We start from the raw sequence: 17150 nt of genomic DNA on the forward strand, positions 1-17150 counted from the left end.
ACTCTAACACTTCAATTCAGCAGTAACTTGAAGAGTTCTATTTTAAGTGAGACTTATTCTTCAATTAAAACTATTTGTCTCTTTAGACTCCTTCTTCAAATCAAACTCATCAATTCTTTCTCTTCAATTCATCAAATGTTTATTTCCGTGGGGTTTTTGACGAAGTTAACATTATCCATTTTTTTATTTCTGCACTCTTGACTTTATTCATTTTAGAAGCTTTCTCGAATTCAACAGCTCGTGACAGTGCACCTTTGTACCATGTTGACTGACGTGTTTCTTCTTTCTTTGTCAATCATCAAAACTTCATAAATCCCAAAAAAATTGCCCCTTTTGATGATGACAAACCTCTTTTCTTTGTGCATTCAAACAGTTTTATTTGTAGACACTGAAGCATAAAATACTAACATGAAACAAGTTAGTCAATCGATTATAAACACTGCACAACTCTTATCTTCCCCCTTTTGGCATCATTGAAAAGTTATGTCAATCCTATAATATACAAGCTAGATTGATCAGTTAAACAATTCATGCACACTGACTATCCCAAGACAATCAGATAACGAGTTCATGCAACATAATAATGTATTATAGAGAGCAAGAACATGAGCCATTAAAGCAATCAATAATTAATCCATCAAACTAACAGATAATGTTTTATACAAGATCAAAGTCATACTGAATGAAGCAAAAACGACTGAGCACTAATCAAAAAAACAAATAGTTGACATGAGTAGAAAAAAACATAGGGACTAACATTGGAAGTGAAGCAAATAATGGAACAAGTGGAGATAGTAGTGTCAACAATCTTTATCAAGAACAATCTTTAGAGCTTAAAGTCATATCTGATTTTTTTTCCAAAAGCAATATGACCAACCTACAGTACAACAATCTTATTAGTGAAATTATTACTTCAACCTTTTCAGTGGAGTAGCAGTTTTCCTCATTGACGCATATAGGTTAGCATGGTTTCTAGATGAGAGTTCAAGGTGGAATAGAGAAAAAAATGTGTTTTAGGAGTTGATTCTTCCTCATAACTGAAATTGAGAAACTATCTGCTTTAAGCTTGCAAAAATAATTCAAGAAGACAAAGTGAGAGAGAACAATTTGAAAGAATGATACTCTTGCACTTGGACAATTAATTTTTTTCTGTATTAGAACAATTAATACATGGAACATGAGTCCTCTACTGTTTTACTTTATACAATATTAACCTCCATCAATATATAACATACCTGATAAGAGCAATTTTGTGATCATCATTGCTTGTTTTTACCATTTCTCTACACAATCTAATACAAAATTAGATTAAAACAAGTAAAAGATCTAAAATTGGGACACACAACTGAATGTGTAAGACTTAATTGAATAACATTTTAGCTCATAAAGTTAGGAGAATAATTATTCTAGCCAATCATTGAGGGGAGTTCATGCAATCTTAATCATCCCCAAGTCTAACTTATTCTTTTCATAATGCTCCCTACTTAGTGTGCACAATTCATCAATTGTCGTTCGAAAAAGAACAAGTTGATCCAACAATCACATACTTTTGTAGTCAAATCAGTTTTAAGATTCATTGTTCCCCCTATCAATGTGTCCTTAGTTTGTTCAACAAATGAAACATGTGGTACAACGTGTTCCAATTCACTCTTTTCAGTTTCACTTTAATCCTCACCTTTTTTTCGCTTCCCCCTTACACATGCATTACCTCCTTTTTTTTCTTTTTCCTTTTTTTTTTAAATGACACATTCCCCCTTTTGTGAAGTGAACGAAAGTAACTTTTATTTATCTTCATTTATATCTCTTACGCAAGCAATATTTATGAACTCATCACTTGCTTCCTTTCTACTTCACCTGCAAAATAACTTAGAGGTTAGTCTTAGGAACCCACACAAGCTTGGGTCCTTTCCTATGTTCAAAAGGGTGAATCAAATTTCTTCTCGCCTATCTAGGCCACTGGTTAGTGGACCTGTTTCTGCCAACAGACAAATCTGTTTCAATTTGCAAACTTAGTTTTTTTCTAAAATAATTAGCAATTGGACACTCACTAGTTGGATGACCAATTTTTCCACAAATATAACATAAATATTCAGAGATAATATTTTCTTTATGGAATCATATCCCAGTCTTCTCATTGTACACCCTATCACTCAATTTGTTAAGAATTCTAGATGAGTGAGTCCATCTATTTGTCTTCTCAAGGTTTACTTTTATTTGAGAGATTTCAATGTTTAATTTCCTCACCTTTTCTTTTTGTAAAAAAAAAAAAAAGAAGTCATTTTTGCATTTTTTTCAACTCTTTTTCCAGCTTTTCTTCAGTTACACTCATATTTACTTTTCCTTATTCAGTAATTGTCATCTTTAAAATTTCAGACTTTAGATCTAGGTTAGATGACTCAAGTTTTTCAACATGTTTCTTCAGACAATTATTTTGTTTATCAGTTACAATTTTGTCATCTTTGAGATTCATGTACTCAAGTTTTTGATCTGCAAAGGCTTTAAACAACTTATCTCTTTCACATGTTAATTCTTCAAGGTCATCAATTAACCTATTTATTAATCCAATTGATCGATTTTTAGAAAATGAGTGCAGTTTTTGTTTAAGATCAGTGATACTAACCTCAGAATTTTCATCATCTTTAGCGTCTGAATCGCCCAGAGCTAAGAATGTTGTTTCATCAATGTCATCATCAGATTCTCCATCTCTTGAACCCCAAGCAGCTACCATTGCATATTCCTCCTTTTTCTTTGAATTCCTTTCCTTTTCCATCCTTTCTTTCCTCCAATTAGCTTCCCATTGCGAGCAGTTCTTTACATGATGATCCATTTTTTCACACTTGTAGCATCCATTTTGAGATTTATCATTTACCCACTTCTTTTGATTGGTTTTCTTCTTTTCATTTTCCTTCTCCTTCCTGAGATACTTCTTATATCCTTTTGCTAGAAGTGACATTTGATCCTCATCATACTCAATATCTTCACCATCAGACACTTTCAGGGCTAATGCGTTTTTGATACGCTCAAACTTACTTCTCAAATAAGAAGTAAAGCGGTCGTGTCAAGTAAATAACCCAACTAGTGAGGTTGGGATCGTTCCCACGAGGAAAATAGTCTAGACTTAACTTCAACCTATTATTACTATTGTTTGGTCAATGACTTCCTTGGAAAGTAAAAACATAAAAAGGGGGGGTTTCTATCTCTAAATAAGTGAAAATAAATAACAAACTTGAAAGAGACACTTGACAGCTTTTAATGTTGGGTTTTAATCAATTAATCAAAGTAACTAGGGTTTACGTGTTCCCCACAGGTTCATAACTTGATAACTCTAACTATAACAATTCTTTCCTAGTATCTTGCATGCAAAATGATAAGTTATGTATTTCTAAATCCTTGGTCTGGCATCTAGAAAATCTCACTCCGCACCTTGGTCCGGCTACGTGTGTTGCTATCCTAACCCTTATCCTTACCTCATATTAAGCATCGTATTCGATATTTGACTAAGTTATTACCTCGTACCAATCAATACTAGCCTATTAGATAGTATATACTAAATCTATGTTAATAATTCTTTTCCTATTATCTACCTCCTTGGTCCGGCAAGTAGCATTAAGGCGAGTTCTAACGTTGACCATCCGTTAAAAAGACTTCTAAACGAAAGAATTATTAATACATGCAATACACTAATCTAGAATTGTTATTTTAGTTAGGGTTTATCTCATTATTTGCCTATGGTTCCCACAACCCTAGTTATGGAGTTTATTTACTCATAGCCATAAACACAATATTCAAATATATTAAATACGAATTCATGTACTTACTTCAATGAGAAAGAATAAAATCCAAAGTTTGCTTGATTAATATCCAAAAATCACTTGCAAGAATCTCAAAATCCAACACTAATACACAAAGTCTAAAAATCTGATGTCTAATCTCATAGAGTCTAACCTCAAAAACGAAGTTTTTCGAACTATTTATAAAAAAAATAAAAACCTAATTAAACAAGGATTCTAATTGCTGGAAATCTGCCAAAACGCGGCTGGGTCGACAGACCACACGACGGACCGTCATGGACTTCGTCGTCCCATACTTGTGCAATTTCTTCTGCTGCTATCTTCATTCCCCTCGACGGCAAGTATGACGGACCGTCATAGGCACAACAGTCCGTCGAGGGTCTCGTTCCAAAACACTTCAACTCTTGGAATCTGGGTACTGGGATCACTTCTCTGATCTTCACGACGAACCTGCAGGACGGACCATCAGAGCCACGATGGACCGTCACAAGCTTCGTAATCCCACACTTGGTCAGACTTCCCCATCTTCCTTCAGCAGCTGCACTAAGCTTCCACCTACGGACCGTCACAAGCACGACGAACCGTCGTAAGCTCCGTAGGTGGTCTCTTCTGCAATTCTTCGCTCAAAATCTCCGCATTTAGCTTTGGACAGATTTCCTGCAAAACAAAGAGAAACTTATATAAAAATTAGCACAAAAAGGCTTTTGGACACTCTAAACTTAAGGAAAAAGTATTAATAATACCGTGAAACCACGGTATATCAGTTTTCGCTAAGCATTTCCCCCTTCTTTAAGTCATCCATATTCATCTCATAAGTTTTGAGATTTTCCACAAGTTGATCAAATGTCATGATGGAGATGTCTTTAGCTTCTCTTATGGCAGTTACTTTTACATCCCATTTGTTTTTTAGGAAGGATCCTTAGCACCTTGTCAACATGTTCTTCAGTGGTGAGGATTTTTCCCAGTGATGACAACTAGGGGTGGGCATTCGGTTTTTCGGTTCAGTTTGGGTTTTTTTTCGGTTTTTTCGGTTTTCGGTTTTTGTAAATTGCGTACCGAATACCGAATCAAAATATTTCAGTTCGGTTCGATTTTTGTTAATTCGGTTCGGTTTTTATTAATTCGGTTCGGTTTTTTAATTCAGTTTTTTAATGGGCCTGTTTAGTGGGCTTTTTAAAATTTTAAACTTTACAATTTTTTCAATTTTTTGTTTCATACTTTCATTTTTCAACTTAATGGCTGCTGCTGAGTGCTGTCGCGGCTGGCGGCTGGTTGCTGCTGTCTGCGGCTGGCTGCTGCTGTGCTGCTGGCGGGCGGCGGCTGGTTGCTGCTGTGCTGCTGGCGGGCGGCGGCTGATTGCTGTTGTGCTGCTGGCTGCGGCTGGCTGCTGCTTCCCTTGTTGTGCTGCTGGCGGTGCTTCAGTGAAGACAAGAATGGTTGGAGTAGAAGAGGAAGAGGAGAAAAGAAGAGGAAGAAGATGAGGAGTGAATTGAAAGGAAAAAAAATCTGGTAGAAAGAGAAAGAGTCAAAGTAGGGTATTAGGGTTTTTACTTTTTTTAAAAAAAATATTTAATATTAATAATTATTAATTAATATAATATAATTTTTAAATTATTAAATTATAATATAATATTTCGGTTTAAACCGAAATACCGAATTCCAAAGTGTAATATGTACCGAAAATCGAACCAAAATACCAAAAATACAAAAAATTAAATCGAATACCAAACCGAAAACCGAAATACCGAAACCGAAATTCTAACAAAATTCGGTTCGGTTCGGTGTTTCGGTTTTCCGGTGTTTATGCCCACCCCTAATGACAACTCATTTATCAACTCAATGAGTCTAGTAATCATTTCTAACATAGGCTCACCTTTCATCATTTTGAATGTTTCATATTCAGTGAATAGCATGGCTACTCTGAATTTCCACACTTGACTTGTTCCTTCATGAGCATCAACCAATGCATCCCAGATTTGTTTAGCAGTAGTAGAGTTTGAAATTCTGTTGTACTCATCTGGTCCAAGACCACAAACAAGAATGTTTTTGGTCTTAGCATTTTTCCTGAGAGCTGATAAATCTTTCGTGGTGAAGTCAATCTTAACCTTTTGTACTTTAACTCCTTCGACAATCTTCATTGTAATAGTGGGTCCTATATTTATCCTATCCATAATTCATAATCTTCTGCTTGAATAAATCCTCCATGTGTGCTTTCCACCAGCCAAAGTGAGACCCATTGAACATTGGGGTTCTAACAGTTTACTGTCTTTCGCTGTGACTAATAGGTGGTGCAGAATTCATCTCGATCTTTTAACTTAGGTGTTAACCTGTAAAAGACAACCTGTTTTGATACCAATTGATATTCTACACGACCTAATAATTTACTAATTTTAACTTTTCACTTAAGTGTGAAACAGATTGCCTAACGTGTTCAAGCAAAGCGATAAAGACAGTAAGTAAAAGCACACTATTTTTACGTGGAGACACCCGACTCAAAATGTGTAAAACCACGACCTTTACCCTTAAAAGATTTAACTCCAACTTCACTGAATCAACTACGAGCCTCCATAAAGATAGATTATAAACTTTGTAACCTACCTTAACTTCAAGTTATGGATTTCAACTACAACTCTTGTAATTCTAGGAACTAACTCTAATTCATAACCTTCAACACAAACCTCCCAATGTATGTGTTCCGAACTCTTCGAGTTATCACAAACCTAAGACAACACTCCTAATTCAGTTTATAACTCACTGAACTAAGATTACATCAAGGCTCATTCACAAAGAAAAACTCCTAATACATAAACTCTATAAAGGATCAGTTTATTTGTTGTGTTCTTTCAGTTCGCTGGTAGCACTTGCTAAGTGAATTTCTCAATCGCTTTTTTGCTATGTAAGTGAACAAGTATTCTGAATGACTTCGCTTCTATTTAAGCACATTTATCATAGAGTTATTGTTCACTTCAAACTCCTTATTGACTTGAACACTCTTGACTTAGAGTTCTACTTCAAGTAAGATTTGTTCTTCAATTCAAACTCCAAACTTCTTTAGACTTCTTCTTCAAATTACCTTCATTGATTCTTTTGTATTGTAGTCGAACTCTAACACTTCAATTCAGTTGTAACTTCAAGAGTTCTATTTTAAGTGAGACTCCTTCTTCAATTAAAACTACTTGTCTTTTTAGACTCCTTCAAACCAAACTCATTGATTCTTTCTCTTCAAAAAATCAGATGTTTATTTCCATGGGGTTTCTCACAAAGTTAAAATTATTCATTTTTTTATTTCTACACTCTTGTCTTAATTCATTTTAGAAGCTTTCTCGAATTCAACATCTCGTGACAGTGCACCTTTGGACCATGTTGACTGACGTGTTTCTTCTTTCTTTGTCAATCATCAAAACTGCATAAATCCCAACATTTTATAATATATAGATTATTTGTGACTAAGTTCTATGGTAACACTTAACAGTGTAGAAGAGAAGACAGGTATAAGACAATTTTGAGAATTAAAATTCAATCTTGATGAGTACAATGTTGCTCTTTTCATTTCAATTTGTTTGATGCCTTTTATTTGCAATAATCTTTTTTGTTGTTTTATTTTTTGTTGCTTTTTTCCTCAAGTTGGTGATTTTATTGTACTTATTATTTTGTGTATAATTTTTTTTTTTGTAAATGATCTTTATCGTTTATAATGGAAGACATGACAATATTTAGGGATTTAAGTTTTAAGTTTGAAAAATTCACTAGGAAAAGGAACCCCTACGTTACTGTTTATGCCCATTAATCTTCAATGGTGTAGTGAATATTGAGAGTGTGTACAAATTGAATATTAGAGGCTAGGACAATTTTCTTTGGTATTCCTACAAAGATTATTTTATTTATTTGTTTAATTTTAGTTTATTTTGATTTTCTTTGGTACTCCAACAATGATTCTTTGATTTATTTATTTAATTGTAATTTATTTCTGCACTAAATAATATTATTGAAATTTCAGGTAAATTATTTTTAATTTTAAAGACTTGAATCGTTTGTTCATTATCCTTCAATATTTTTTTATTGTTTCAACATTTTATATATTTTATTGTGAATAATGAAATTAATATATATATATATATATATATATATATATATATATATATATATATATATATATACACACACACACACACACACTCTCTCTCTCTTTAGATTCTTTGGGTAATTGAGACAACGTATCTTTCAATTTATTCATTTTTATATAAATAATAGGCAGTATATTATATTCGTACTAAAATTAGTCAAGATAGAAAATAATTTACAAACATTTCATAATCTAAGATTGGTGAAAGATGGGGGGAAATTTTCATTATAAAGGAAAGAATAATAACTTTTGAAGGAAAAGAATAGATATTAGAAAAAACACCGTTTTTTCGTAAAAAAATATTCATTAAATATATTTACATTAAGTTTATTATATTGTTAAATTAAATTTAAATTTCATAAAGAGTTAAACTTAATACATTAAATTTACTTTTCTTATTAAAATAAAGAGAATAAATTTAGGATTTTTTCCCCATAATATCGGAGATTCTTAAGTGATTTAAAATTACAAAAAATTATAATTTAATACTAATAATAAACTTAATTTAGACTTAAATTTTATAAATTTCGATTAAAGATTATAAAGAATCTTTAGAAATATATTTAGTACTCAACTATTCAAAAAATTAGTTATTTAACGAGTAACTTTTTATCTCACGAAGCGCGAAGCGCGGCTAATTTCACTAGTATAATATATAGATCAATATTTTACACTCATTGAGCTAAGTGATGTTAGTAATTTCTCGAGTTATTAGAGGTAAGAGTGTAATTTCCGCCAAAGGCTTAAGTCACGTGATATTCCTCAGCCCGTCAGTAATAAAAGCAAAATATGGCAATAAATCCCTCTTTGTTGTACTATAAGAGTTGAAACTCGCCGGTGAGATTCTCCCTCTCTCTCGTCGGAGAGACGAAGAAGATAACATACAGAGAGAGGAATGGGACAAGAAGGGAATTGGGAGTGTAGTAGTTGCGGTGATAAGAATTATGCATTCAGATTTTTCTGCAATAGGTGTAAGAAGACTCATCTCCTTGTTGACAATACAACTCCTCATGATTCAAGTGGTTCCTCGAATTAGGGATTAGATCTGTACTGGTATGTATCTTTCTAAATTTGTATCTTTTTTTTTCAGCTCTTTGATTGATTGTGCTGAGTTGTGATATTGTCTTAGTTGTATGTATGTGAACTTACTGATAGATGTTGATAGAGGTGACGTAGGATTTGGATTTCAGTTGATAAGCTTCGGTAGCCAAATCGATCAAGCTTTTAAAATCGGTTCATTTTGTACAGTGTTACCTCAACGAAGTACTTTTGGTGAAATGGAAGCTAAGTTTCTGCTCAAGGCTCATGTAATAAGCTACCCGCCAAGTAGTGAAAAGTGTAGATCAATTAGTTCATAACCGAGTTGGACTCACTTGCACCCGTTAATACATGTATATAGTTAATTATGGATCATATAATTAAATGTGCACTCTCAAATATATAAGTTGAGTTGTTGCATTGGTCCAACACTGCGCTTCTTCGCAACTCACAAGCATAGTGTGCTGAGTTCGATTCTGGCTGTTGCATTTTCACTTTGTTTTTGTTTTTGTTTTTTTCAAAAAAAGACTTATTAAAAATCTCAAGCGAGATTTGAACTAGCAACCTCAGAGTGTATACTGAGTCAAGACCATCCACCATAAGGTGAACTATGTTAGCTTCTAAAAAATGACTTATGCTACTCTCTATAAGCACTTACTTTCTCCCAAAAGTTTGACAAAATAGAATAATTGGATCTGCACTAGTATATATCTTTCTGAATTTGTATATGTTTTTTCAATTCTTGGATTGGTTGTGTTAAGTTATGAAATTGTATTAGTTGTGTGTATGTGAACTTACTGATAGATGCTGATAGAGGTGATGTAGGAGTTGGATTTTAGTTGATAAGCTTCGGTAGCCTGTTTGGTCAAGCTTTTAAAATCGGTTCATTTTGTAAAGTGTTACCTTAAAGAGGTACTTTTGGTGAGAAATGGAAGCTAAGTTCTTGCTCATGGCTCATGTAATAAGCTACCCGCCAAGTAATTAGAAGTGTAGACCAATTAGTTCATAACCGAGTTTTACCCACGTGTGAAAGAGTGGGTGCACGTGTACCCATTAACACATGTATATACTTAATTAAGGAACATATAATTAAATGTGCACTCTTAAACACATAAGTTGAATTGTTGCATTGGTCCAACACTGTTCGTTGCGCTTCTTCGCAATTCACAAGCACAAAATTTCTTATAATTTAGTGATCTTTTATAATATTTATTCGTTTAAAGTAATGTAGGACTAGGCCCAAAACGGGAAGTATCAATAGTGGCTTGTATTTTGATATTGTTACATCATTTTAGTGGGTCGTGAGTGGGTGTGGGGTGGGTTGATGCCAAAAGGGGCATAGTCAATGTGAGGGAGTGAAATCAAGTATGTTACGGTAAAATGTTAGCACTAAAATTCAACTTTTAAATTGATAATGCATTTCCAAAAATTAATTAGTCTAGAAAAAAATCTTTTATTTTAGTAAGTATATAAATTTTTTAAATATAATTTAAATTGAATGTTAATTTTGGTTATTTTAATACATGTCAAAAGTTTGATTTTCATTATAGTTATTTATTAAAGCATTTACGGATCAAGTTAAATTGTTAAATATATTAAATGTCATTTTAAATTGAATATGTATGTTTAAAACTGTAAGTATATTACTGTACTTCTCTTTCCAAGTTAAATGATAGATTTATTTGAGCAAGTGAAAATGTTGATTTAATTACTATAAAGGAATTGAAAGAATTTAAAAAATTATTTACCATGATAATTAAAAATTTCAAGTCAAATATTGTAATGGAAGATAATCTTTTTTTCATGATGAAAATTATAGTACAACATTTATATTTAATTGACGCTCAAATCTGAGTTTTAGGGTAAGCAAATGTGCATTTTGTATGTAGTTAATAACCCATCAAATTATATTTAGAACACTTCATCATTAATTGATAAATTTCATTTAGTATATTAAATATTTACCTATTTTAAATTAAAATTTCAGATTTACTTACCATAAAGCTCAAATTTGAGTGTTAATTCAATAAAAATGTTTTACTATAATTTTCATTATGAAAAAAAAATTACTTTCCATTGCAATAATTGACTTGAAATTTAATTATCATAGTGCATAATTTTCCAATTTTAGTCATGAAAGAATATATTATGTGTGTGTTATATTTTATAATTTTGTTATTCTATTTCAATAATGGTACGTACTACACGTGCTTTGCAATGATTTTTATTAAAGATATTTTGTCTATTAGTATTTTGTGTCTCGTACATGTTAAATCTCTTAATAGTATATTATGCATTTGAATTATACGTACGACAACAAATAAGTTTTTAAATGTGTTTTTTTAAACTGGTAACTACTAGGATCATATTTACAAGTAAATTGGGATCCTAATGTTGAATTTAAGACTTCAATAATAGATACAAGATCATTAGACTGAATTTGATTACACCAAAAACATAGAATCAAGACACAATTTAGTTTGATTTGTTCCATATCATTTTCTATGTTCTCAAAACACTTAGAATTTCTATGCTTCTAGATTGTCCACTATATGTTGATTAATATGATTTTCCACGTACTTCTGCTTTTTGCTAGAACCCTACCTTCTTCCAAACTTTGAAGGGCCTCTGTAACCTTTCCTGCATAGTCTACGAGAAACCTTGAAAGTTTATGAATAGCCTCCAAAGTTGACATGTGATATGAAAGTTAAGGAACAAATGTCGAATAATTTCTGCTTGTTCTCTGCAAAAACATTCATCAAATTGTCTTGTGTAAGGACAACTTTCTTAGATAAGAGCCAAATAAAACATGATACATTGTAGGGTATATGCGTTTTTCATATAGTTTTTTTAGTTTCGGTTGACATTTTGTTGATTGTGACTATTCAACCATATGTATGTTTTGCTTACACTAAAGGTTCCTCTCCCTCTGCCCTGCCACCAAAGCTCATCTTCCCCTTCTTATGTTCCTTTAAACTGGCCAATAGTGTTAAGAAAATCTGCAACTGTTGTGATTTTTCAATCATTTGCTTGTCTTCTGAAACTGATTTCCCACCCATCAGGTATCCACGTTCATGTAATTGTTCTTTGTTGGTTTAACATTAAGTTGTGGATATCTGGGTAGATATTATTTAGAATCCCCATCTCATGCTAGTCATCTTCCCAGAAGCTTGTCTTTTCCCCTTTCTAACCTTAACCTTGGTTTTTATGAGAACCTACCAATTTTTCAATCACCCATTTCAATCTCTCTGTTAGTACTTTTGAGAAGATTTTATAGATGCTTTCTATCAGGCTAATAGATCTGAAAGCTCTCAACTCGGTGATACCTTTCTTCTTGGGAATGAAAGCAATGAAAGTAGCATTGAAGCTTTTTTCCAACACTTCTTGGTCATGAAAAATTTGGTATTCATTATGTCATGTTTTACGATCTCCCAGCATTTAAAGTAAAAATCCACGGTGAAACCATCAAGTCCTAGGGCTTTATACATTGCACATAGTTTTAAGACTTCTCAATACTTCATCTTCGTCAAAGTTCCTTCGTAAAAATCTATGATGAAATAACTGTATGCACATCAGAAAAGATTTATAAAAAGGCAAAATTATATGAATAATTAAATTTAAATGATTACGAAATGTATTGTTGGTTCGTTTTGTCACTATTTCATGAATATATACATTTTAGTCACCTTCTTATAGGATATTTTTTCCCCTATCTACCCCTACTTGTTCAAAATATTTTTATACTGTCAATCAAATAATACATTTACCTTTTAATAATAAATTAATAAATTGTGAAATATTATTGTAAAGTTCATGAATTTGACTAGTCCTTAGTTTATCTTTTATTTTATAATTATATGGACTTATCCATTAATTTTAAATTTGTTAATTCTTTTAATTTTCGACTGTTAGAATACTTTTCATGTACTCTATTAAGTTTTATATAATATATATAACATTATTGGAAAAATTATAAGATGCAGTTTCACAATTGATTTGCACAGTAATTTAGGTAAGTGTATTGTTATTTAAATTGAAAGCTAGATATTCTTCAAGTTGATTACTGATTTGAGGCAATAAGACGTGAAGCAGTTTTTGTCAAAGAACCATTTTGTGGTAGTTTACCTCCCATGATGTTGATTAATTAGTTAAAATTATTGTGCCTTCATATTGTTAATCTTTAATTTGTGTTACGCTTTAAGATGTAACATGGATAACTACAGAAAAAAAATGATAAACATGAGATTATATACTTTAAAGGTTTAATAAAAAATTTGAAGTTATTTGTCTATTGCAGTGTTCAAATGCGTGAAACACGTTGATTTTAATCGTTTGTCATATTACATCCGATATATATATATATATACACACAAAATATTTTATTAATTATTTATGTTAAATTCAAAGATGAAATGACTATAAGCTTAAATCAGACAAAAGGTAATCTTCGCTTTCAAAATTCATATAACTCATCGCAAGTTTGAGCTAATATTATTATTTTTAAAATTACTTAGCATGAAATACACGTGCAACGCACGTACTCGAGACCTAATACTATTAAAGGTAGAAAGAATGTAAGTCAAAAGTTAAATCATGAAAATACCCCTTACCTATTAATTTATTTTTCTTAAAATCATTTTAAGAAATTATTTCTCCATTTAAAAGCAATTTCGTAGCTATACCTCTTCATTTTCCCAACTTATCATCATATTACCATAAATAATATAACTAATAAAAATAATAATAATTAAAAGTGGAAAGCTCCAAAATTTAAATTTGAATTACCGTTTTACCCTATACTAAATAAAAAAGTTATAAAATATTTTATTAATTAAATATTTAATAGTAATCATATATTAATTTGTCACTTTTCCTTCACATATAAAAACAAAGAGAAATAACACTTCTATTAAATTACTCCAGTAAATAGTAGTATATATATAAGTGGAACCAAAATATGTTAAAAATTGAATTATCAAAATATCCATAAAATATTTAATGACATTAATATCCTTCAATTAAATATTATTCCCGCAATAATATTGTACAAGAATATAAATATACACCTACTTCAATGCATTAGGCTATTGAACATATATACATAAAAATATGCATTAGTATTTTTTCATTTATTTAACTCCTATTTATGTTATATTTTTTTGCTAAAAAATAAGTCTTTCAAATAAATATGAACTGGATAAATTAAAAGACATGGAGTTATGCGTTTAATTTATGTAAATTTTTTATTTTCCAATTTGTAATGCAAAATATAAAACATCTCTTCGTATTAATAAGCATATGAAGAATTTGAAAAGTTGGTTGGTGTATTCAATGTGGAGTAAATTTTTTTGATCAATTCAATACAATATATTCATTCACTAAATACTACTAATATTGTGCATACATAGTGAAAAATCACAAGACTACTATCCTAATTCATCAAATTATTAGATTATCAATACTAGTTTGTGTGGGTACATTTTCTCATATTTATTTTGTATTTGTGTCTTTCTTTTCTACTTTATTTATGTTCTCTATTCACATTATAAGTTACTGTCTTTAATTCGAATTATTCATATATGTTTTTTGATTAGTTGAAAGTCATCTTACTTGGATAGATAAATGTGTGTATCATAGTTATTTCACCTCTTTGAACATAGAAGGTAAGATTACTTTCTTTTTGATCATAACTTCTTAGAGTATCATGAAACTGTATATTCTTGTTTGTGTAAATTTTGGTTAGGAATCAATTTACATAATTTAATATATATATATATATATATATATATATATATATATATATATATATATATATATATGTTTTTGTTGAATTCACATATGATAGAACCAATAACTTTGAATAGGCAAAGCGTACACGTACCTATAATAATTATGATTCATATACATTGATTAGATATTTTAGCAATTATATTGTTATCACTAATGATAATTATTTTTTTAAGGTGTATATCACAAAATTGACAATGATCTACTAGCTATCATAAGAAAAGTATATATTGATCTAATTTTTGTGCAATTTTTACAGGATACAATTCATATTCGACAACAACTTCTTTATATGTATATGTATGTGATTATACAAAGATGGAGGTTACATTTTCTTAGAAAGAAGGCAAAAGTTTTAAAAACATGAAATATTTTGAATTAATAAGAGATATTTAAATTATGTGTTATGACATATTAAAAAAACTTTTATCAAGTTGAATATTTGATGTATTAAAAAAATTGGGAAAATGCACAAGTACCTCCTCAACTTATGTCCGAAATCTCAGAGACATACTTATACTATACTAAGGTCCTATTACCCCCTGAACTTATTTTATAAGTAATTTTCTATTCCTTTTCGGCCTACGTGGCATTAACTTGAAAAAAAAAAGTCAACCAACGTTGATCCCACAAAATTGTGCCACGTAGGCCGAAAAGGGATAAAAAATTATTAATAAAATAAGTTCAGGGGTAATAGGACCTTAGTATAGTATAAGTGTGTCTCTGAGATTTCAGACATAGGTTGAGGGGGTACTTGTGCATTATCTCAAAAAATTACATAATTATAATTGTTTTGAATATTACTTTTGAAATTCATTTGATAACAATATTTCAACGTGATATATCTTGTATTGATAATAATATTGATTGGATAGGCTCACCATTCATTAGTTTTATCTTGTATATTTTCTCTTCAATTAGTATGCAAATTATCACACAACGATCATCTACAAGACATAGATTGATCAACTTTCTATTGAACTTTTGCAAACGCTGCTCTCATTCGACAACGTCTTAATATGTATGCAAATGTGAAAATGTGGAGACTACAAAAGTGAAAAAGAATATGAAAAAACTCAAGACAAGAAATATTTTGAAATCACACTTGACATTTAGATTATGAGCTATGACATATTAAACAAAGAGAAATTTTTATTAAATTGAATACTTGATATGTTCTAAGAATTGTATAATAGAGCTTATATATTTCTCTTCAATTTTTTTGCAACTTAACACACACTTATTATAATATTTTTAAAGTTCTTGTACTTAATTAGCATGAGATACACGAGCAACAAACAAATTCGAGTATATAAATATCGTTATAACAACTTCACACAACTTAGCATTGGACACACGTGCAACGTACGGGTCCAGGACTAGTATAGTGAAGGAGAGTTTGATGTAACCTGATGACTAAAAAGATTAGATAACTCGTAACGAAGTAATATATTTCAAGATAAGTTAATTATTTAGCTAAACATATTCTTGATCCACCACTAAATGTTGCATACTTATATCAATCTTCATGCCTTTCTTGTTTCATTATTTCCGATTTAAATTTTAAGCAATCTTCTCCCCACACGGACTTCATCCTTCCAACTGAGTATGATATTCGAACTAGCTGGGACATATGTTCCATCAGAAAGAATATCATCACATATAGCATATCGTAGAACTGATATATATATATATATATATATATATATATATATATATATATATATATATATATATATCTTCATCGTCTAATAAATAGAGCACATTTACTGTTTTCGATAACAAAGAGTTTGGACTTACTAGTTCTTAATCATTATGAGACTGGCCAACTTGTAAAGTTATAGTGAATGCTTATCGAATTTTTGGAGATATGATGACCATAAATTTAAGATACATTTTATATCTATGACTTCGATTTTGCAAAAACTAAATACTCTCTTTTTTTTAAACTAATAGTTTTAAACATGTTAGTACGCTTGTGCAACTACAAAATTGGGTCATGTGTTTGCCAGTCATAGGAAATTTGCTATAAAATCATAATTATTATTATCAAGAAAAAGGCTGTAATCGTGAACATGATATTGAATTAGTTGTTTCCCTTGGAGGTTAAGAATTAAGATAGTGCTTGTTTACCAATATGGATATACTGTGGTTGAACTGTTTCATCTTTAATGAAAGGTGTCGAATTTAAGCTTTGAATATAGCGAAAATCTTGTTGAAAACATCACTCCAAATTAACCCTACAATACGCAATCCAAATTTAGTCTGGGCACCTGGAAAACCAAAAAAGAAAATGTATATCATGCTCCTTTAATCCCCTTTTATTTGATCTATCATTGAGTTAGTTTGCCTTGTATGTCATTTGTCCCAAAGGCTTGATCATAATTATATTTTCCTCTCATCCGATAAAT

The 17150-nt window shown here is 30.7% G+C and overlaps 1 protein-coding gene and 1 long non-coding RNA gene across 3 annotated transcripts; one reads left to right on the forward strand and one right to left on the reverse strand.

Moving 5' to 3' along the window:
* Positions 1-2341: 2341 nt before the first annotated feature.
* LOC138348468 (uncharacterized) lies at positions 2342-5929 on the reverse strand. Its single transcript, XM_069297667.1, has 3 exons — positions 5665-5929; positions 5010-5297; positions 2342-3000 (listed from the first exon to the last, which is right to left on the reverse strand). The coding sequence occupies exons 1-3, from the start codon at positions 5927-5929 to the stop codon at positions 2342-2344; spliced, it is 1212 nt and encodes a 403-aa protein (XP_069153768.1).
* A 2774-nt stretch (positions 5930-8703) lies between these two features.
* LOC101264325 (uncharacterized) lies at positions 8704-9431 on the forward strand. 2 transcript variants are annotated; one of them, XR_741387.4, is made up of 2 exons: positions 8704-8967; positions 9091-9431. It is a non-coding gene; the product is annotated as an uncharacterized lncRNA (long non-coding RNA). The 2 variants fall into 2 exon arrangements; XR_011221121.1 differs by having other exon boundaries at positions 8722-8967; positions 9070-9431.
* Positions 9432-17150: the final 7719 nt, after the last annotated feature.

Source organism: Solanum lycopersicum, chromosome 5, assembly GCF_036512215.1.
Source record: "Solanum lycopersicum chromosome 5, SLM_r2.1".
Taxonomy (NCBI): Eukaryota; Viridiplantae; Streptophyta; class Magnoliopsida; order Solanales; family Solanaceae; genus Solanum; species Solanum lycopersicum.

Bases quoted from the DNA above. Each gene is read 5' to 3' on its own strand.
- LOC138348468 (XM_069297667.1), bottom strand. From the start codon at position 5,929: ATGAAGATTGTCGAAGGAGTTAAAGTACAAAAGGTTAAGATTGACTTC. The intron at 5,298-5,664 runs GTGAGCCTATGT...TCTTTCTACCAG, and splicing joins AACATTCAAAATGATGAAAG to ATTTTTTTTCCTTTCAATTC. The intron at 3,001-5,009 runs GTATGAAACAAA...AAAACGCATTAG, and splicing joins CATTAAGTTGAAAAATGAAA to CCCTGAAAGTGTCTGATGGT.